Source organism: Acartia tonsa, chromosome 7 (genome assembly GCF_053477335.1).
Source record: "Acartia tonsa isolate MP-2025a chromosome 7, ASM5347733v1, whole genome shotgun sequence".
Lineage (NCBI taxonomy): Eukaryota > Metazoa > Arthropoda > Copepoda > Calanoida > Acartiidae > Acartia > Acartia tonsa.
In genome coordinates, this window is record NC_137266.1 from 49,911,924 (window position 1) to 49,935,626 (window position 23,703).

At 31.0% G+C, this 23,703-nt stretch overlaps 1 protein-coding gene, 1 long non-coding RNA gene and 2 other non-coding genes across 4 annotated transcripts; 1 reads left to right on the forward strand and 3 right to left on the reverse strand.

The window, feature by feature from the left end:
* The first annotated feature begins 3,522 nt into the window (after window positions 1-3,522).
* On the forward strand, window positions 3,523-15,669 carry LOC145323928 (uncharacterized). Its single transcript, XM_080166530.1, has 15 exons — window positions 3,523-3,694; window positions 4,083-4,138; window positions 7,430-7,495; window positions 8,115-8,164; window positions 8,483-8,526; window positions 8,936-9,013; window positions 9,504-9,571; window positions 10,142-10,223; window positions 10,800-10,846; window positions 11,304-11,383; window positions 12,395-12,473; window positions 12,764-12,895; window positions 14,419-14,461; window positions 14,910-14,961; window positions 15,471-15,669. The coding sequence occupies exons 1-15, from the start codon at window positions 3,565-3,567 to the stop codon at window positions 15,577-15,579; spliced, it is 1,116 nt and encodes a 371-aa protein (XP_080022656.1). The 5' UTR covers window positions 3,523-3,564; the 3' UTR covers window positions 15,580-15,669.
* On the reverse strand, window positions 13,258-13,533 carry LOC145323929 (uncharacterized). Its single transcript, XR_013881140.1, has 2 exons — window positions 13,496-13,533; window positions 13,258-13,298 (listed from the first exon to the last, which is right to left on the reverse strand). It is a non-coding gene; the product is annotated as an uncharacterized LOC145323929 (long non-coding RNA).
* A 5,262-nt stretch (window positions 15,670-20,931) lies between the features above and the next one.
* TRNAR-UCG (transfer RNA arginine (anticodon UCG)) lies at window positions 20,932-21,004 on the reverse strand. Its single transcript has one exon. It is a non-coding gene; the product is annotated as a tRNA-Arg (tRNA).
* Window positions 21,005-21,592: 588 nt separating this feature from the next.
* On the reverse strand, window positions 21,593-21,665 carry TRNAR-UCG (transfer RNA arginine (anticodon UCG)). The gene has a single exon. It is a non-coding gene; the product is annotated as a tRNA-Arg (tRNA).
* Window positions 21,666-23,703: the final 2,038 nt, after the last annotated feature.

The window sequence follows — 23,703 nt, forward strand, 5'->3', positions numbered from 1 at the left end:
TAATTTTTTATGTGCTTTTATTTTTGCATTTAACAATGATTTATTAAACCCAATAATTTTCCTTTAAAGCCAAAGTTTCCAAAGATTCTTAACTGTAGAAAAAAAGATTTTAAAAAGCAAATAAGATTACGTGGTTATAAAAACTGGAATTTTGTATTAATTGATTTTGTAATTTCAGGACTTTGAAATAGTTTGCCTCAATAAATCTATAATCAAACCTGCTGTTGAAACTTGATGGTTCCTGGTATTGGGGGTCTGTGTGTACGTCAAACAAGATCTCTAGAACTTCCCGCTAATTCGGAAGTCACACTCAACCAAAGTGTCATGGTTGAGACAGGTTCTCCTTTACAGGGTAGCTTCTCATAGGTCCCTGTAAGGTTTATAACTATTTTCTTGGGGGGTGGGACACCCCCAACCCACCAAAAAAATGAAAAATACCCCTTCAACAAAAAAAAAATTTCTTTTTAAAACTAAAATTAAAATAGTGGGGTCGACTACCCCCCCCCCCTCCCAAATAAAAAAAATCCTCCCCCCAAATAATTTTTTTTCCATTTTTCTTGAAAATCTAAAATACGAAAAATTGATTTGATCAACCCTCTTTGGGCAAAGCACCTAGAGGCTAGGGGCGAAGCCGCTAGTTTTATATAATCTAACACAGCTGGTTTTAATCCTATAATTGAACATTTTTATATCCAAGGAAAGCTTTTTATAATACGATTCAAAAAATAACTATACCTGATCCCCAGTATGATACTGTAGGTAGACCCGAGAATAAGACATGACCAGAGCAGCGACTAAACAGCTGCCAGCCGCCACACAATCTTCCACCCAATTTCTGTCAGCTGTCGGCCGTGGTATAATCGATACTAAAAACAAAATTATTATTAAAATAATTAAACAAATCAAATCGTAGGTCCTTTTGTTAAGCAACTAGCACCCCCCCCCCCCAATAAGTCGCAAGGGGCACTTATGGTGAAGAGGGAGGGGGTAAGGTAACCCCCTAAATTTAAACGGAAAAAGTAATATTTTTTAGGGAGGGGTTATTTTTTTTCAAGGGCGATTTCTCTTAGGGGGGAGGGGGGTTCCCTCTCCCCTCAAATATTTATAAACCTTTCAAGGAACTATAAGACGAGAACGATATTGGTTAGCGCAAGCCTACGCTGCAGATAAAAAAGCTTATGTCGATTTTTCAGATTTTTTCTACAACTTTTTAAATGCTATAATTATCCTATCATTTTGATTTTTAAAAATGGTGATCTTTTGAGCGATAAGACACACAGTAGTGTCAACGAAGCATCTAATCAAGTCTTAAAAATGTAAGTATGTCCTTATCAAGAAACCTGCCTGATTAATTATGTTTCGCTTATATGGATGTTGTCATCCACATTGACATTGCAGTAGGCATCCCCAAAATTTAGATTTTCAATTTTTTACCCCCCAAATAAAAAAACTTGCATTTATAATTATAATCTAAGAAATTTGTGCAGTTTAGAATAGTCATTTATTTAATCGTATTATAGATAGCTCTCCGCGGCCAGTAAAAGGAAAAAAATTCAGATTAATTCCAGTTATGTTGGCGCCGAGGGGCCGTAGGCCAGGTCTAATAAAACTGGTATTAATATTATGGTTTTTGTTATATTGTTCTTTTTAAAATGTCTAGGATACAATAAATAACTTTTTAGTATCGGTTTGTTATATTAGAAATAACGATAATTTAAACTCAACCCCTCCCTCCCCCCCTAAGTCTTATGTATAAAGTTTGGCCAATGGTAGCTGGTAAAATTCGAATTGTAGATTAAACAAGGATGACAACATCCATAAGTAGCGAAGCACAAAATCTATTATAAAATAGACAAACAGACAAAGTAGTTTATAGAGCTGATTAACTGTTATCATAACAAAGAAAAGAAAGGGATAAATATGCAAAAACTTAAAATCATGAAAATTTGAAAAATTAAGGTTTCTGAAAGTTTTAAAAAGAAAAGCAGCTTAAAAGCAATCAGACTACCAAAGATAGGAACCGAGAAAATCTGTTGCAAAAAGTAAAAGCGGTTAAAGAGCTGTTTAGAAGCAGTCTGGCCACTATTGATGATGAATACTTAATTATGCTTCATAGTTGGGAATGTTGACAAGAAGTTTCAGCCTTCTATCTTTTACAGGAGCCAAGAAAAAACAGTTTAAAAAAATAAAAGCGGCTCTAAGCTGCTTAAAAGCAGTCCGACCGCTATTGATGTTTCATACTTAATTATGCTCCATATTAATAGGAATGTTGACAAGAAGTTTCAGCCTTATATATTTTACAGGAGCCGAGCAAATCAGTTTTGAAAAATAAAAGCGGCTAAAAAGATGCTTAAAAGCAGTCTGACCGCTATTGATGTTTTATACTTAATAATGCTTCATATCAATAAGATTGTTGACAAGAAGTTTCAGCCTTCTCTCTTTTACAGGTGCCGACCAAATCAGTTTTGAAAAATGAAAGCAGCCAAAAAGCTGCTTAAAAGCAGTCCAACCGCTATTGATGTTTTATACATAATTATGCTCCATATTGATGGAAATGTTGACAAGAAGTTTCAGCCTTCTCTCCTTTACAGGAGACAAGAAAATCAGTTTTTAAAATTTAAAGCGGCTAAAAGCTGCTTAAAAGCAGTCCGACCGCTAACGATGTTTTATACTTAATTATGCTCCTTATTGATGGGAATGTTGACAAAAAATTTCAGCCTTCTATCTTTTGTAGGAGCTGAGAAAATCACGTTTCCCCCAAAACGTTTCTGACAGACATACATACATACATACAGACGGATATTTCAAATTATAGAGTAGCTTCGCTACTAATAAACGGCTACCCTCCTGCCATATTGTGTATTTTTAAGTGTGGTTGTGTGTCATAAAACTCGTTTCTAAGTGCGTGTGTGTGTAACAATGTGTGTGTACGGTGCGTGATTTTCGAATTTGATTTTCGCTTATCATCCGCCTGCTAAAAGAACAAAAGTTTCTAAAAAACCAATAACAAGTATTTTTTTAGCAACTTGTTTTCCAATTTATAAAAATAGAATTACGAAGAAGGCTATCGTGTAAGCTAAATCAATTTTAATAAAACAAGTGGCTGCGCCCCTTTGATGCAAAGAATTAATATTCAAATGGGACAAGAAATACTCTCAATCCATCCCAATAAAACAGTCTAAAACCATCATAGGTCCTATGTAAAGCTATGTAAAAAAAAATAGATAAAAAACAATACTAAACTGTTATATAGTAAAAGTAAAACTTTTCTGACTTGACATATTTTACAACATTTTTATTGTGTCTGAACTGAAAAGAAAAAAAATGCCTAGTCTTTGAGCTGCATAGAGACTTTAATCATAACGATCTTTTAGTGACGAACAATCAAACATACTGACATAAGCTAGTTATACAGTAGCCCCCATTCTTCGAAATATTTTAAAAATTTGCTGTTTTTAGTCAAAATAAATTGGTTAGATTGTAGAACAAATCTGCAAATTTCTACAACTTTCTACGATACCTTAGTATTTTTACCTTTACATAGTTAGGTAGTTATAAGTTAAAATGTTAGTAAAAATAATTAAATTCTTACGGCTAAAAGTTGTAACATACAGAAATGTTCCAATATTTTTGTTGTTAATATTATGCTGTTGGGGTTTTGTTATTATAAATAACTTATCATCAAATGTTATAGGTAAAACATTTAATTAGTATATCTAAAATGTTTTTTTTTTCGGTAGTAAGCCAGTTATACTGTAATTATAAAGTAGCCACGCTATATGATATATAATAGTGTCATATATCCTCTTATAAAGGACTTTAAGTTTTTATGTTATACATTCTAAATAATCTTAAATTTTGACTCTTCTTTTAAAATTATTTTAAAGCGAAGCTTTTCTACATTTAAGGTCGGTATGTCCGCCCGAACTGTCAAATCTGTTTGTTACGTTAGACATGGTGTAATATTCATATTGATTATATTATATTAATTTTATAAAAAGGTGAAGGGGTTCTGTGCTCGACTTGGTTCTTTCAGGAAACCGTCAAATCCTTCAAATCTTAATATCTCAATTTTGCTTTAGATGGATTTGATAATAATTATGGGATGGATTGTGACGAGCTAAGAGAAGTTATTCAGGTTAAAGATAGATAGATAGATAGATAGATAGATAGATAGATAGATAGATAGATAGATAGATAGATAGATAGATAGATAGATAGATAGATAGATAGATAGTTAGATAGATAGATAGATAGATGGATAGACAGATAGATAGATAGATAGATAGATAGATAGATAGATAGATAGATAGATAGATAGATAGATAGATAGATAGATAGATAGATAGCTAGATAGATAGATAGATAGATAGATAGATAGATAGATAGATAGATAGATAGATAGATAGATAGATAGATAGATAGATAGATAGATAGATAGATAGATCACGCTTCGTTTTTTATTAAATGAATAAGTTGGGGTACAATGTTTGCACTTTCGATATAAGTAAATGATAATAAACAAGGATGACAACATCCATAAGTAGCGAAGCACAAAAATTATGTATAAGAATTCAAAGATTAGTAGTCAAAAACATGTATATTGGGGAAAAATCACGAAACCTTTTCAACATTTGTTTTTAATTTTTTAATACTTATATATCAGTATGATGACTAACAGACTGACGGTCAAAGTAAATTACATACTGGATGCTCAAAACAACGTAAAATTTTTATTTTGATATTTTTAACTAAAAAAATTTTGAACTTGGACCATAAACACCAAAGATATGAGGAAAAATGAAAATAATATAAAAAATAGCCAAAAAACTGCAAAAAGGCAGTCTGACCCCATTGATGTTTTCTTGAAAATACAGGAAATTTAATTTTGATATCTATAACTGAAAAAATAGATAGATAGATAGATAGATAGATAGATAGATAGATAGATAGATAGATAGATAGATAGATAGATAGATAGATAGATAGATAGATAGATAGATATATAGATAGATAGATAGATAGATAGATAGATAGATAGATAGATAGATAGATAGATAGATAGATAGATAGATAGATAGATAGATAGATAGATAGATAGATAGATAGATAGAAAGATAGTTGATATTAATTATGGTATAGATTGTGACTAGCTTAGAGAAGTTATTCAGTAGAACATTTATTTTTGAGACACAAATTCTATTATATTAAGTAGTAGGGTTTTTAGTCTGAATCTTAAGATCTCAATAACTATTGAACTACTGGGTTCTCTATTTAATTTAATCAAGCTTTTTATGGCTCCTGTGCTGATTTTGGGGAAAATTTTTTTAATGGTTTAAACTTATTTCTAGCCCAAGCCTGCCACTTTTTTATACCTATTAAAGCATGGGCGACAGATAGACAGACAAAGCAATGTATAGACTAGATGATATGCACACAGGTCAAAGAAATCTTTACTAAAATTTCAGTTGTCTATCTTAAGTAGCAGCCAAGTAATTCCCACATAACGTTCAATACTGACTGACGGTCGGACAGGCATAGTGAATTATAGAATAACGTCGCTAATTAATTTTAGGTTTGAAGTCATATTTTTAACCTTTAAGATATGTTAACCATCTATCTAAAGGGATAAGACAATGGCTGATAAATTAATCTACATTCCCAATGATGTTGCAAAAAAATATCAATTCTGTAGATTAAAATTAGTGGTCGAAACAATAACCTATGATAGATAGATAGATAGATAGATAGATAGATAGATAGATAGATAGATAGATAGATAGATAGATAGATAGATAGATAGATAGATAGATAGATAGATAGATAGATAGATAGATAGATAGATAGATAGATAGATAGATAGATAGATAGATAGATAGATAGATAGATAGATAGATAGATAGATAGATAGATAGATAGATAGATAGATAGATAGATAGATAGATAGATAGATAGATAGATAGATAGATAGATAGATAGATAGATAGATAGATAGATAGATAGATAGATAGATAGATAGATAGATAGATAGATAGATAGATAGATAGATAGATAGATAGATAGATAGATAGATAGATAGATAGATAGATAGATAGATAGATAGATAGATAGATAGATAGATAGATAGATAGATAGATAGATAGATAGATAGATAGATAGATAGATAGATAGATAGATAGATAGATAGATAGATAGATAGATAGATAGATAGATAGATAGATAGATAGATAGATAGATAGATAGATAGATAGATAGATAGATAGATAGATAGATAGATAGATAGATAGATAGATAGATAGATAGATAGATAGATAGATAGATAGATAGATAGATAGATAGATAGATAGATAGATAGATAGATAGATAGATAGATAGATAGATAGATAGATAGATAGATAGATAGATAGATAGATAGATAGATAGATAGATAGATAGATAGATAGATAGATAGATAGATAGATAGATAGATAGATAGATAGATAGATAGATAGATAGATAGATAGATAGATAGATAGATAGATAGATAGATAGATAGATAGATAGATAGATAGATAGATAGATAGATAGATAGATAGATAGATAGATAGATAGATAGATAGATAGATAGATAGATAGATAGATAGATAGATAGATAAATAGATAGATAGATAGATATATAGAAAGATAGTTGATATTAATTATGGTATAGATTGTGACTAGCTTAGAGAAGTTATTCAGTAGAACATTTATTTTTGGGACACAAATTCTATTATATTAAGTAGTAGGGTTTTTAGTCTGAATCTTAAGATCTCAATAACTATTGAAATACTGGGTTCTCAATTTAATTTAATCAAGCTTTTCATGGCTCCTGTGCTGATTTTGGGGAAAATTTGTTTAATGGTTTAAACTTATTTCTAGCCCAAGCCTGCCACTTTTTTTTATATCTTTTAAAGCATGGGCGACAGATAGACAGACAAAGACTAGATGATATGAACACAGGTCAAAGAAATCTTCACTAAAATTTCAGTTGTCTATCTTAAGTAGCAGCCAAGTAATTCCCACATAACGTTCAATACTGACTGACGGTCGGACAGGCATAGTGAATTATAGAATAACGTCGCTAATTAATTTTAGGTTTGAAGTCATATTTTTAACCTTTAAGATATGTTAACCATCTATCTAAAGGGATAAGACAATGGCTGATAAATTAATCTACATTCCCAATGATGTTGCAAAAAATTATCAATTCTGTAGATTAAAATTAGTGGTCGAAACGTATGAACACTTAATGAAGCAACCAAACAAAAATCACTAAATTCCCCAAAGTTGTTAAGAAAACGTTATTATAAACTCTGGGAACTAGTGTAATAAAGAGCCCATTGTCTCCTCTCTCTCTCTGTATGTTTTAACTTTAAGTTAGAACTAAAATCTTTATAATATTTTTATTTAGAAAAATGTGACCCAAGGGAAAGACACAAAATTTGTGGATATAACCTATAACAATGTCATAACAATGGTAAGAATAGGGTTAGATCAACAATAGAAAGTTTGTCATCTCTTTCAGATATCTTCTTTTTTTCTTTATGGGGCCTGGAAGCATTCCATGGAACCTAAATTTTCTAACACTACAAATTACTATCCATAACTAATACTTAGTCTGTCAGTACTTCTCTAAAAATTTATCTGTAAGAAATGTGCATTTTTTCAGCTGTTAGAAAAGATAAGTTGCAGGAATTTTGTATGAAGATTCATATAGCTACAGACAATATATTCTACTATTTATTATGTCTGTCTGTCTTTCTGTTATGTTAAGTTTGAGATTCATATTTTATTGGAGAAATGTGATTTCTTCTCAGTTGCCATATTTAATGGCTGTTCCCCTTAAACTTATACTAAAGTGCTTCACTGCTTATGAATGTTGTTATCCTTGTATTGCATTTTCATTTTCACTGTAAGCGGTCGTGTTTTAAATGTAAAACTCTTCTATAACTAAGGTCTGTACGTCACAAGTAGCTATTTTTGTTAATTTAGGCATGTTAGAATTGTTCTATTGTTTGTTTGTTCTACCGTTTGATTTCAGAGCTTTGCTTTATGTATGTTGTCATCCCTGTTTAACAAAGCTTTTACTATTTCAGGAAGATCTAAACGACAGAAATGCAAAATTAGATGTGATATTTAAAATGAGGTAAAATAACTGTTCTTTTAGTTTTTTTCTTTTAGAATATATATTTAATTTATTTTATCAAAATAAATATTGTAAGGGCATCGATCCCATAAACCGAATGTTTGGTACATTTAAAAATATAAATTAGTCACGGTGGGGAACTAAACTAAGTTTAGCTTCATTTTAAAAAGTATAAGGGTAACAATTTCATAGTTACTTTGAAAAGAGGTAATAAATAGATGAGATGGGGCAAACAAAACTGACATTTATTTTTTAAGACATTTCCATTTTATAATTAATAAAAAAATTGTCTTAAATACTATCCTATCAACTTTTTAGGCCATTGTTGAATTGCTTAGATCCAGATGAAATTTATTTATCAGGTATTTATAATTGTATAGCATTATTAGTTCGGTTACTATATACCCCTTTTTTTAACAATGTCATGGCCATAGATATTTTATATATTTTTTTATAAAAAAACCTTTGTCTAGTGAAACTTTAGATCTCATAATCGCTAGACTGATTTGGTTCTCATTTACAGTGAATATGGGAAGGTCTATCTATACCCATTTTTGGGGGAGGGAACCTCCACCCTCCAAAGAAATATCATCCATCTGGATAAAATACCCCCTAACTAAAGTTTTTTTTTTAATCTAATATTTAAAGTGAAGTGGCTCCTCCACACCACACCCTAATTACTTTGCTCTAGTGATCCTAACTAAAGTTGCCTCTAGAGGCGTAGCTGCTAATTTTTATATAAAAAGAAAAAAAGCAATGGATTATTTCTAGATGTATTAAAAAAGGACTATTTTGTCCCACCTGCAAGAAGAGATGAAAAATATGTTTTAGAGAATGAGCAATGGTTGGGTAAGTAATTTTTGCAAATACCATAACAACATCCAAAAGTAGCGAAGCACAGAAAATCATGAAATTGACAAACGGACCAAATGGGTTATTGTAGAACAGAAGAAAAGAAAGAGAGAAAATGTACAAACTCAAAGAAAATTCGCGTAATCTTTGAAGATAATGGTCTATGTCTTTTGAAGCAATACCGATAAACAGAAGGACAAAGCAATGAATGACCAGATGCGCAAATCATATGTCACAGGAAACTTCATTGAAAATTTCAGCTGTTTGTCTTATATAGCTGTCGAGAAGATCCCACACTCCCCATAGCATTGCGGACTGACTAATGGACTTAAAAGGATTTATCTACAATACTTAAAAATCTTATATTTAAAATATGGCAGGGGATAATTTTATTGACATAAATAAAAGTACTTTAAATTAAACAAAAAATTACTACAAAGAATTTCTCACTTTGTTGAATTGTTAATAAACGTCTTTATTTTGATAGATATGAAATATGAATGCAACCAACAAGCTTTGGATGTAATGCAAATGGTTTATAAAAACAATCTAACAGTAAGTTTTAAAATAATTTACAGCCAAAATTAAAGGGGGGGGGGGACCTAAATTTCAATATTATAATAATTTTTTAAAAGGTAAATTCTTTAGTGTGGGGATATTGGGCAGTAAGTTACACTTGTACCCAAAGTTTTAACATGTTCTCATTGGTTGGTTTAAAACTTTGGGTACTCTTTACGAAATTTTATTCAAACCAATAGTGTCAAAACTTTTCAACTAACAGTTTTAATCTACAGAAGAGTAATCATGTTTGACATAAATGGGAATGCATAACATTTTATCGTCTTCTCTTATCTCTTAAGATCCATAGATCTAATCATAAGGAGTTAAAATTAACTTGTGGGATCATGGAAAGAAAACGAGGTAGCTGATTTTATCGTAATTTCACAGTAGCTTATGATAGGCTATTTTAGGTTAGGTAAAAATCAATGATTACCCCGCAGGGTTAGTAAATTGGCCTCGCAGGGTTATAGTGCCCGGAAGGGACTTGAAATGAGAGAAAAGCTACTGTGAAGATAAACGAAACCCGCTACTTCGTTTTCTTTCCATGATCCAACTTGTGTTTAGGGAGGATTTTTCGTGGAGGCTGGGGCTGCCGACTGTGAATTTTCTGTCTCACTCCCTCTAGAACATAACTACAACTGGACAGGTTATTTTATTTACTTCTAGCTTATACCTTATTTATGGGTTCATTTTACTATTTTCTCTGATAACTTTCATTTCTTATCAGCAATATGAATAACAAAGTAACTCTAGGTATTAGAGTAAAACACTATAGGGAGAAAGAGTTAAATAACTGTATCTCTCCATAGCAACCACCTTGTGCAACCTTTCTATTGGGTCATTGAAAATCAACCAATGGTGTCACTTATAATAACGCAGCCAAGTAGCAGAAAATATTTTAGAAGCAGACGAATGAGGTCTTTGAAAAAGAAAGGGAGGTAGTTGTCTGTATATACATCTACACTGTAGATCTGTTCTCTAGGCATTTCAAATGGCAGGCCAAACAGCAAACAACTAAAGATTACTTTTTTGAAAACATTCTTTTTTACTGATATAATCAAGGATATGCCCAAAAACTGGCATATTTTGTATTTTGGTATTCACAACTCTTTCACATTTTAATGAGAAAAATTTATCAAAATTGATCCAAAGTGCAGTTCCAAATTATAAATAGTTACACTAAACCACTTTTTTTTTTTATAAAAAATTAAATATTTTTCAGGTGTTTTGATTGAAACAACTACATTCTTCTTTAACAAATGTAAAAAGGTAGGTTAAATGGAAATTTCATAGTACAAAGAAATATTTCAATTGAAGAAAACTGGTTGATGCCAAATAAAATTTTGTCTTTATTCAATCAAAAGTTTATCAGATTGTTAGCAAAAGTACCAAATTTTAAGGGACTGGTTTGAAAGCTTAATAAAATGATTCTCTGAAAATGAATTAGTCTAAACAATGAATGAAGATTGTAGAATATAAGTTGATATTATGACCGGAAGGAAATTATCGTCGATTTAGCTTGCTAACATGGAACACGTTTATTAGTCAGTTCGTTTATTCAGTAGGACGGGATGGGGTAAAGGGGGGAATCATTATCCCAGCACGCTGCAAGTTTCACTTTAACATGTTAATCTGTTTTAAGATTCAAGTAACAATATGTCCATTCCCCCCATCTCCACTGATTCCAAATATTTATCTCACCATTCCACTTTTTCTTTTATTTTAGAAAAGAAGGAAGTCATATTTATTGAATCACTGCCTTGGCACACAGACCAGAGCTCATTTTACAAAATTCAATATTAGAAGGTATGGAATAAGACTCATTTCAGAATTTGCATTTGACAAGTCTTGTAAATTAGTATTTTTGATCTTTTTTGGTCTTTTTGCAAACAACTATAGGATTTACTGTGAAGTTTCTTGAAATGTTGAAAAAACCTATAAAAGTTATATTTACCTGTAGAATAAATTAATTTCAGTTCCAAAAATATGTACATAAAAATAAGATGATATTATCAAATAAAATGTACTTTTGTTCTAATTAAATGAAATCTTATTTAAAGGACGCCTGCAAGAAATACCACGCTTAAACTGCTGAAAGACTGCCACAAGTAGACCCAATACCCGAAATTTAAAGCCTTCAGCTTCAATAACAAAAAAGTTCTAAGCATTTCAAAAAAGCATTTTATATACAATGGAAATTTTGAAAGATTTCCGATGCTCATAAAAGAAAAAACAATATTAAATTACGTCGCCTAGACACAAAATTATAACCTTATCTTTGTCAAAAATTTAGATTGCCGGTAACTGATTACATTTTTAACAAAAATCATAGCGGAAACAAAGGGGGAAACTTCTGCAAGCTCAGCTGTGATTGGTTGCTAAGCTGATTCAGCCTTCTGGTTGGCTACAGTACACTCGGTACAATGCAAGTTAAACTTAATTTTTTTAATGATTTTGACTATAAAAATTTGTATTTTTATTGCAAATATATAATTAGTTACTGGCAATGTAAATTTATGACAAAAATAAGCTTATAATTTTGTTTCTAGGCCACGTAGTTTAATTTCAAAATTTCTAACATTAGCATTCAAATTCTTTCAAAATTTTCATTGTACATAAAATGTCATTTTAAAATGCCTAGAACTTTTTTGTTATAGAAGCTGAAGGCTTCAAATTTTGGGTATTGGGTCTACTTGTGGCATTCTTTCAGCAGTTAAAGCGTGGTATTCCTTGCAGGCTTCCTTTAAAATATCCCAATAGGAATAATATTTTGAAAGGCTAATACAGACAAATTTTGACAAGAACATTATTATTTAGTGCAGGAAAAACCAAGGATAATCAGTCTGCCATGGGTGGATTTAGTGGGGCTGATAGTGCCAGTGAGTATGTTTTTCCGGTAGGTGCTAGTTTTGTTCATCTATATTTTCATGTTTTTATCATGTTTTAAAATAATCACTTCAATGAGTTGACTAAAATCACCAACTTCCAAAATTATACATTTATCCTTTTACTAATTTATATTTAAAAGGCATCTACAATGTCATTAAGTACCACACAGTAACAGTCATATGCTTTGACTGATTTTGTTATAAAATAGTATTATTTTGACAAAAAAAATTTTTGTTCGTGTATTTATTGTAACAAGATTGAAAAAAAATCCCTTGCATGATTCAACTAAACATGTAGGTGCAATGTTTTAATCTTGAGAGCATATTACAAGCGGCTGGCAAGCCTACTGTAAATCTGTTCATACTGGACATTGAGGGCTGGGAGCTGGCTGTGCTGAGAAGTATCAACTGGGACCATGTAGACATTGAGGTAAAAATTGTCGGGAATCTAAAGGGATAAGACAATGGCCGATACATTGATGTACATACCTAATAATGATACTCAAAATTACCATTTCTGTAGATTACATTTAATGGTTAAAAAGTTTGGACACTCAATTTAATGAACCAACCAATTAAAATTCCATAAAAAGTCCCCAATGTTGTTAAGCCAACGAATAAAAAATGTTATCAAAAAACTTTGAGGACCAGTGTAATAAACAGCCCTATGTCCCCTATCTCTCCCTGAAGAATTGTTGTACTTACATACAAATATCTCTGTAGTATATTCATAAAAAGGGACGCGCACCAACTATTCTATTCCCCAACAAGGCAAAAAATCAACACATCAGGCACCGAAATTTTTCGTTTATTGGCATAAACATCATCAGGGTCTAAAAAAATATTAAATTTTTTTCACAAAAAAGTATAAGAAATGGTTATATACACAATAACATAACAAATCATTTTAGCAAAATGGTCAAAATTTAAAGAAACAAGGACAATTATATCAACAAAAAGCGTAGTAACAACAGGACTATGTAAATTTAAAATATGTAATAAAAAAATTCTATAAAATAAAACAACTTACATGGTTATTTATATACATTTTTTCACATAAAATTTAGCAGCATCTTCGTGCATTGTCAAGAATAGAATGAGTTTTTTGGGGGAAAATTAGTTTGATAACAATACAGGCGGTCAAAATGGTCAAAATTTGGGTGGTTGTTGAAAATCATCTGTTTAAAGGGTTAAATAACTATTACAAAAATGTCTCTGTATCAGAATAAGATACAATTATGAGTAAGAATCTTAGCAAATTGGTCCAAATAGTGAATCTGGAGGGGATTTTACTATAAAAATATAGTTTTATTATTGGTATTAGCTGTTGTTTGGTTCAGTTAATCCCTAAAAAGAAGCTGGGTGTTGGTAAAGGACCAATAAAGTTTTTTTTTCAAAGGGTGGGGGATAGACTATATAAGTTTGAAGGAATTTTAATTAATATAATAGATTTGAAATCTGCATAAAATTTTAAGGTTTTTTTATTAAATTCGTTTTTTATTTAATTCTTTATTTAACGTCGCAAATACGATTTAAGTTAATTTATTTTGACCAATAGGAAAGCTAGATTGAAACCTACCCGCGCTCTAATTGGTTGAATGATGTACGACACTTAAGCTTCTCCAATCAGAGCGCAGATAGTTTTCAATCCACCAATCACAGATGTCAAAATTAATTAACTTAAATCGTATTTGCGCCTTTAAATAAAGAATTATATAAAAAACGAATTTTATAAAAAAAAACCCTTAAAATTTTATGCAGATTTCAAATCTATTATATTAATTAAAATTCCTTCAAACTTATATAGTCTAGTGGGGGAGTAGCAGGATCGAACCTTTCTTGCTTTTAGAGAAATAGCCAACAAAATAAACACTCATAACTAAATGATCTTAAAATTATTTTTAAAAATCATTTGTGAGAAATTAACTCCTACATATGGCTTAAAATGTTAAGGTTCTATCTGTAGAAACTTTTTTGGCAGGCGAATTGATGAAAGGTATACTTTAATCATTAATAAGATATAATATTTAATTTAATTGTTAAAATATTTGTGATCATATTTATTCAATTTCAAAATGCATTTTTAAGTCAAAGAAAATGACACTTGTAAAGTTTTTTCTCGTATTCATTCGAATCCGGTGGATAGGAACCGGTTCTCATCCATACAAAAAAACTATGTCTAGCATCGTATTATATCCAGCTTTCTACGAATATAAAAATGTACAATCATAAGATTAAAACCAGTTTTTTTAGCCCGTGCCTTCGGCAACTCGGGGCTAAAAAACTGGTTTTAATCTTATAATTGTACATTCTATATCCGCGGAAAGCCGTTTATAATACGATGCGAGAAATAACTATTCTCTTGGTTCAATATACCTATTGAACAATGTACTTATGAATATCTAGAATATTAAATTGTTAACACTAAATATTTTTTTATTCAGATTCATCTCCACAACTTATCATAGACTTTTTAAAAGACAAGGGATACACCAGGTATATGCGTGTTTATTTGACAATACCTTTCCTTACTTAAATATTATTACTCTTGTTTATTCAGCAAATTCCATTTGAAATTGCTAAAAATTTTGATCTTTAAGTGGCATAACTTGTTTTGTGATTTAACTGAAGAGAAGTGAGTAAGAAGGGGGGAAAAGAGGGAAGTTGGTTGTAGGAAAATTATCACTTAGAATCCTTGTCCCTTGTTTTCTACATGCTGAATAAAGCATGATATTACTTTAATTTTTAACATTTCTAACTCAATTAGTGGTTTCCCAACTAGCCAGTAGAGACTTTGCTTCATAGAAGGAGAAGTCCATCTTTACGCATATAAAGCTTCTCTGAAAAGAAGAAGCCAATCAAAATGACATTTCCTCATTTTTTTGCTCAAAAGTAAAACTAAAAACACTTTCTATATTTTAGACTAGTTGCTTTGCCCCTTGCTTATGGAAGAGTTGGGGAGGTTAGAAATAGCCTAAAACCACCTAAAACATTTATAATTTCAGATTTAAGCACAGAGAAGGAAACTACAAAAGCCCGAAAAACAAGCCACAAAATGATATGTTTGTTCGTAATGATATTGTTCAAAAATATAATGTTGTTCAACTACTGTGATCATAAATTTAGTCACAATAAGACAAAAGGGGGGAGGCCGTTAATGCAACCATCTCGTAATCAGTGATTAAATGGCACTTAGAATTCGAATTTCAATCTGAAATTTTGCATGAGTAATCCTTGGTAGGTCTATTTTCCCTAAATCGAACAAAAAGTTGGAAAAGTAACGGCTGGCGGCTGGCAGCTTAGCCGTTTTTTGCCTATTTTCAGGGCAAATTCATCATTAATTACGTCCGAATCAACTTTGAAACATATTTTTGGTTTAATTCATGGTAAATGATAGCAATAATCATTTTTTCAATTTCTAATACCAGCTGCTAAACGGCTAGAACCGGCTGAAAACGGCTGGGAGCTGCCAAGAGTATTAAGGGTAGATATGGCTTGTGACGTATATAGGGGTAGGTTTTTATGGATGCTGTACTCAAAAATAGTGGCCGCCAATTCATATGGCAGCTGGGTAACAGCTGCAGCTCAGCTGGGAGCGGCCAAGAGTAGAATGAGTAGATAGAGATTGTGACGTGTCTAGGGGTAGGTTTTTATGGGTGCTAAGCTCAAAAATACTACCAAAAATAGTGTAGGCCCATCAATATGGAGGCTGGGTAATAACTGCAGCTCAGCTGGGAGCGGCCAAGAGTAGAATGAGTAGATAGGGATTGTGATGTGTCTAGGGGTAGGTTTTTATGGGTGCTAAGCTCAAAAAAAACTACCAAAAATAGTGGTGGTCCATCCATATTGAATATTTCAGTATTGATTTAGTTGTTAAACACCTGAAATTGGCTGAGAACAGTTACCAACAGATAAAAGTAAAAGTTTAAGACATAGCTTGTGATGTGTTGGGTAAGTTTTTATAGGTGCCAAGCTTATTAATACTCCCCAAAAATAGAAAGGTCCATCCATATGGCATCAGGGCAACAGCTGCTTCTCAGCTGTAGCTGTTACCCAGTGGCCATATGGATGGGCCCCCAATATTATTGGTAGTATTTTTGAGCCTAACACCCCCAAAAAAAGTTAAAAAACCTACCCCTAGAAATCTCACATGCTATATCTACAACATATACTTTTGGCTGTTGATAACTGTTTTCAAACGTTTTTGGTAGTTTTCAGTAAAATCTGGAAATTAAAAAAGTGTTACTAGTAATATGTCCATGAAATAAAGTTATAATGTTATTTGGGAGAAGTTTAATTCTACTGAAAAAATAAAGGGTGGGGGGAAGGTTTTAATGCAACAATCTCGTAATCAATGATTAAATGGCACTTAGAATTCGAATTTCGATCTGAAGTTTTGCATAAATAATCCTTGGTAGGTCTATTTTCCCTAAATTGAACAAAAAGTTGGAAAAGTAACGGCTAACGGCTCAACCGTTTTGCCATTTTTTTGGGAATATTAAGAGCAAATTAGTCACAAAACCTATCTACACATAATACTTTTTGTCGCTCAAAAACCTTATTAAACGGTTCTAACCGGTATCTGTTGGTAATAAAAATTTAAAAAATCGTTATTGCTATCATTTAACATGAATTAAACCAAAAATATGTTTTTAAAAGTTGATTCCTACATTATTAATGATGAATTTTCCCTGAAAATAGGCTAAAAACGGCTAGACAGCTGAGCCGCCAGCTGTTACTTTTCCATCTTTTTGTTCGATTTAGGGAAAATAGACCTACCAAGGATTACTCATGAAAAATTTCAGATCGAAATTCGAATTCTAAGTGCCATTTAATCATTGATTACGAGATGGTTGCATTAACCCCCCCCCCCCCTTTTTTTAATATCCTTGACACATCACAAGCTATGTCTTTTTACTTTTACTTTTATCTGTTGGTGACTGTTCTCAGCCAATTTCAGCTGTTTAACAACTAAATCAATACTGAAATATACCCCTTGACACGTCACAAGCCCTATATACTCATTTTACTCTTGGCTGCTCCCAGCTGAGCTGCAGCTGTTACCAAGCTGCAATATGGCTAGGCCGCCACTATTTTTAATAGTATTTTTGAGCTCAGACCTACCCCTGTTACCCAGCAACCATGTGGATGGACCACCACTAATTTTGGTAGTAATTTTGTGCTCAGCACCCATAAAAACCTACCCCTAGATATGTCACAAGCCCTATGTACTCATTCTACTCTTGTCCGCTCCACACGGTTCGTTTTTTATTAAATTAATAAGTTAGAGTACAATGTTTGGCACTTTCGATATAAGTAAATGATAATAAAAAACCCATAAAATACGATAATAACTTCAGAAAAATTGATGAAAATAGTTATTATACTAAATTTTGTTTTTTTATTTTTTTTGAAAAATGTCACAGCAGAAGATGAAAAATGTCGTCTTAGTTTTTCTAAGGGATCTATATTCTCTGAAATCTAAATTATTAAAATAATTTTTTGGTAAATGATTATATGATATATGTCAAACATTTTATCAGAAAAAATATTTTAAATTATAAAGTAGAAACCTGAATAATTTTTCTTGTGGAAATAGTTTTCTGCTAATGTTGATAAACATATGTCTGCTAGCATTAAGATTTTTGTACTGCCAATACACGTTGGGTTTTATATTTAAAGAATTTCTTTAAAATGTTGTTTTTTTACCTCGTATACCAATAACGAAATATTTGCTATCAGGAATTTGGGAACATTAAAAAATCATATTGTAAAGCATTTGAATTGACAAAGGTTATGCTAATATTTTACCATTCAAGTTTATTTAATATTTTAAAAAATAGCAAAACCCTCCAAGTTGTAGCTACTTTTCCTGAACATATGATTTGAAGAATATGATGTGGTGTAATGTCACAAGAGGAAATTTTAATATTCATTAAAAAAATGTTATTTTTGCATATATGTAACATTTTAATGTGTTTGATGGCTCAAAAGAAAGATAATTAAAATTTATTTCATATTTTATAGTTTAAATTACATTAGATAACCTAGAAATAGTAAAAAGGCCCCTTTCTTTTTTTGTCGCAAAAGAGAAATTAACAAAGATTTTTATTAAAAAACACCTTAGTGTAAAAATTAAAAAGTTTAAATATGGTCATAAAAAGATTCAATTAGTTTATTAAATGTTTCATTTTCATTAAATAACGATTAATTTCTATTACAAAGAATAAAGTGTAAAAAGATGTTCTCGTTTTGATTTTAAGTAACTTAAAATGCATTTTAATACCTTTTAATGATTTATTTTTTAAAACATCATTTTATAAAATGTTATTGATTTTTAAAGTTATATATTATAATGTTTTTAAATTTTGTTAACATTTTGTTTAAAATGTAGAAAATTGGTAATTCTAAACATTCAAAAAATGATTTCATTAAATTTTCATCAATTAAATTGTATGTTTGATGAAATTTTCAACTGATAATTAAAAAAAATCATTTAAGTTTTATTATATTTTACTTTGAATTGTTTAAAAAATATATTATTGTCAAAAAAGGAGAAGTTATACTTTCCTCAATAAAGACCTAAAACATGAAAATTAACACATGTAATGAGATTTTTTTGCTTTCAGGCTTAATTTTAAGTAATTATTGATATTTTTTGTAAATATTATTTTATATAAAAAGTTTTAAAACTCGATTTAAGTAGTGGTGCGAAAAAAGGTTGCAAACTTTTGCAATTTTCTTGCCAAAAATATGTTCTCGGATTTTAAAAATAGCAAAGGGTGTTATTAGACGTACTTACAGATACATTTGCTAAGTCAATTTGGCCAAACACTAAAATAAAGTTTTTACATCTGAGGGTGGAACAGTGTCCAAGCTGAGCTGAAGCTGTTACCCAGCTGCCATATGAATGGGCCGCCACTATTTTTGGTAGTATTTTTGAGCTCAGCACCCATAAAAATCTACCCCTAGACACGTCATAAGCCCTCTCTACTCATTCTACTCTTGGCTGCTCCCAGCTGAGCTGCAGCTGTTACCCAGCTGCCATATAGATGGGCGGCCACTATTTTTGGTATTATTTTAGAGCTCAGCAGCCATAAAAACCTACCCCTAGACACGTCATGAAATTCTGAAAATGAAGAACATAATATTAAGAAATTAACTTTTAAAGTTTTAGATTAAGGTAACTCTTTCCAGTTATATAACTTTTAACATAAATGTAATTGAGCAAAGATTAGGGATCGCAAAATGCAACCAGGGATCTAAAGGGATAGGACAAGGACCAATAGATTGATGTACATTTCAATGATGATTCACAAAACCACCCCCTCTGTAGATTACAATCAATGGTTCAAAATTTTGGACACTCAACTTAATGACCAACCCGTAATTTTTTTTTATAAAAATCACCAAAGTTTTTAATCCAATGAATAAGAAAACGTTAGAGTACACTAAAAAATCATATATAGCAACGTATTACAGACACTTTCCCAAAAATAAAAAAATAAAATCTTTCACAATTCCTTTTGACGATTAAAGATCCTTGCTAAAAACTTTAATAACTTTTTTGTACTAAGATAGGAGGAAATGTCCAGTTTTTATCTTACTCAAGACACTTTTATAATAATTGAAACCAAAAGATTCATAGGCGTCCAAGGGGGGGGGGGGGGGGTAATGGGGCGATTACCCCCCCCCCCAAACGATTTTGGGGGTGCCCAAAAAAATTTTCATTTTACCCCCCCCATTTAAAATTTACCCCTACCCTGGGGGTGCCGTAGGCAACCCTAACCATTTAAAAAATAAAAAATCTATAATAAAAAAAATTTTGCGCGCTTCGCGCGCATTTTTAATACTAAATATTTAATAAAATTTAAATTACCCCCCCCAAAAATTTTACCCCGGGGGTAAATTTTGGGGGGGTAAACTAAATTTACCCCTGCCAACAGATTTCAGGGGGGGTAATTACCCCCCCCAAGCAAATTTTACTCCCGGAGTAAAAATTTTGGGGGGGGGTAAAAAAAATTTGCGGCCATTTTACCCCCCCCCCAAAAAACGAATTCCCCCCCCCTTTAAAAATTTTTACCCTCCCAAAATAAAAAGCTTGGGCGCCCCTGAAAAGAATAAAATTTAATAGAGCAGCTACTCTAAGTTTAGGTCTGTTTAAGGACATTTAAAGCTCATTGGAATACCTTTTAACTACAACCAAAAAAAGGCCTTTGTAAATATACAAGATTATACCCTGCATAAAACTTTTATTAACAACTTGGGTAAAAAAAAATATCTTCAGTTTCTTAAATCAAGACATTTTTGTACATTTCACAACCCAAAAAAAAAGTAAGTGACCGAAGGCCCGGGCCAACAAATCTATAATTATTAGTAGTAAAATTGTCTCTGATTTGATAAATGATTTTTATGTATTCCACAGAACCGGTTCTATCTGAATTGCCATTGTTTTTAAAAAGCTATCGAGCACGGCAGGACTCGAACCTGCAACCTTTAGATCCGAAGTCTAACGCCATATCCATTAGGCTACGCGCCCTGTTGTAACTTGATGTATTGTAAAAATATATTGTTTTATCCATTTGTTATTACAACTAATGTTCTAATGTATTATCAACTGCCTGTTGAAATTTGTTTTAAACAAAGTAATACTTTTACTACAAGTTTTGAAATAATTTCTTAGTATTTCAGAAGGGGGAAAGTTGGCGTCAATTTAGGTTGCAAACATGGACTTCATTTAATGATCAGAGATGGGTTTTTGAAAGATGAATGCCGCGTTTTTTTCGATTTTTTTAGACATTGATTGATTGAACGAGGAAGATAGAATTTCAACAAAGTATACAACTTAAGAATTCAAAATTTTAAAATTATTATTTTAGCCATTTGTATAATGTCTAATACAGCTCTAAAAAGATGCTTTAATTAATATGCAGCAAAAATGGATTGAAGATAATTTGTTTTTCATCTATGAAGGCCGTACCAACAAAAGTGAAATAATTAAATAAATTGTTGTATACTCTGTTTAAATTTCGCGAATTAAAAAAACGCGGCATTAATCTTTCAAAAACCCATCTCAGTATAGTTCAGAACCTGGTTGAAATTAAAGCTATTACTCATCAAAATACATCGAGCACGGCAGGACTCGAACCTGCAACCTTTAGATCCGAAGTCTAACGCCATATCCATTAGGCTACGCGCCCTCTGGCAACTTGATGTATTGTAAGGATATATTGTTTTATCCATTTGTTTTTACAACTAATGTTTACATTTATTATGAACTGTCTGTTGAAATTTGTTTTAAACAAAGTAATACTTTTACTACAAGTTTTGAAATAATTTCTTCGTATTTGAGCAAGAGGAAAAATTGTTGTCAATTCATGCTAACTTGAACATCACTTATTGATCAGTTTGTCCATCCAGTAAGAAGGTATAGGGTTAAAGTTGATGAATGGGGGGGGGGGGTATTTTAGCCAGCTACGAGATTTACTTTTTTAGAGTACATGATGATCTGGTGTTAGATCAAAGCAAAGATAAATGCATTATTGCTCTAATGTATTATCAACTGCCTGTTGAAATTCATGTTTTATAAAAGTATTACTTATACTACAAGTTTTGATTTTTTTTTTATTTAGGCTGAGAGTTCATGCCACCTCGCCGTTACGGATTAAAATGAAATCATTATACAAACATTATGAAATTATATATTTAAATCTCTATGGATAACATAAATATAAAGTATGAATATATGAACGGATGAACAAACAAAGTAAGTGACGGAATAGACACCAATAAAGAAAGGAGAATCTTTCCAACAATATTCAGTCAGACAGACAGGCAAACTCATGTCAGACAAAGTTACTTAAAGAGTAGTTTCGCTATTAAAAAAAAGAAAATATTTGACAACAGTTAATATTTATTTAAAAATAATACACAATATTACTACAAATTTATCAACAATTATTATATGAGTATTTTATTACATTATAAATTGATTTTTATTATTTTTGTACAGATTAAAGTGATTTTTATTAACATTATTAACATTATCACAAGTATTTTTAAGAAATATATATGTTACTTTGTTTTTTTAAAAATGGTAAGCCATCATTCCCGTATTATCCGAAATAGTTAGTATTTGTAGTGCCTATAAAAAGAATAAATTTAAAACTATTGGGCGAAAAATCGCAAATGACATCATATTAGAATAAGAATTAAAATAATATGACGTAATTCGGGATACTTTGGCCAAGCGCATATTAATTCATATCTTTTTTAAAGACACTTTAAAGAGCTTAGAATTTGGCCTTAGAATTAATCTACAATGTTCATATCTAGTAGGAAATGATAGAACACCTTAGGTGGATTCTTTAAAAAAATTGCCCCACTAATCACTTAGTGGGGCAAAATTGTTTTCGTGAAAAATCCTCCAAAATCACATAAAAATTCTACAAAAATTAAATAAAATCTTATGTTAATAACCCTTCTATGATTTTGTTTAATTTGTGTAGATTTTTAATGTAATTTTAGTGTTTTTTTCACGAAAACAATTTTGCCCCACGATTAGTGGGGCAAATTTTTATTAAGAATCCACCTCAGAACAATGAAATATGCATGGATCTAAAGGAATAAGACAATGGCCGTTTAATTGATGGTACATCCCCAATGATTATACACAAAATAACTTCTTCTTTAATATTATTATAAGTGGTTGAAACGTTTGAACACTCAAATTAAAACTCACTTAAAGTTCTTAAAGTTGTTAACCAACCAATAAGAAAACATTTTTGTAAAATATTGGGGACTAGTGAGATAACCAGCTCATTGTCAATTCCCTCCATGAAAGCATGTCTCAAACATAAAATGGCTTCAATTCCCTATACAATCTTCAAACAATCTAAAAAGACAATTGTTTTATTGCGTAAGTTCTTTTTAGCTTTTTGAACAACAAACAGAATAAATGTTATTTTTTTTCTTCCTTTAATCTTCCAACAAGGAAAGCTTTTGAGTGTTTTAATTTAGGGATATAAAAAAATTAGACAATGGCCGATAAATTTAAGTACATCCCCAATGATGATACACAAAATTCCCTCTTGTTTAGATTAAATTATTGGACACACAACTTAATGTATAAACCAATCAGAATTTAATAAAGTCCTCAAAGTTGTTTAGCCAACGACTAAGAAAACTTTATTATAAAACTTTGGGGACTAGTGTAATAAATGGCCTAATGTTCCCTTC

What these genes read in the sequence shown, in the direction of transcription:
- LOC145323928 (XM_080166530.1), top strand. Translation starts at nt 3,565, where the DNA reads ATGTTAGTAAAAATAATTAAATTCTTACGGCTAAAAGTTGTAACATAC. An exon ending in CCAGTGAGTATGTTTTTCCG is followed by an intron (nt 12,474 to 12,763) that starts GTAGGTGCTAGT and finishes CTAAACATGTAG; the next exon opens with GTGCAATGTTTTAATCTTGA. An exon ending in GGGACCATGTAGACATTGAG is followed by an intron (nt 12,896 to 14,418) that starts GTAAAAATTGTC and finishes TAAAATGTTAAG; the next exon opens with GTTCTATCTGTAGAAACTTT.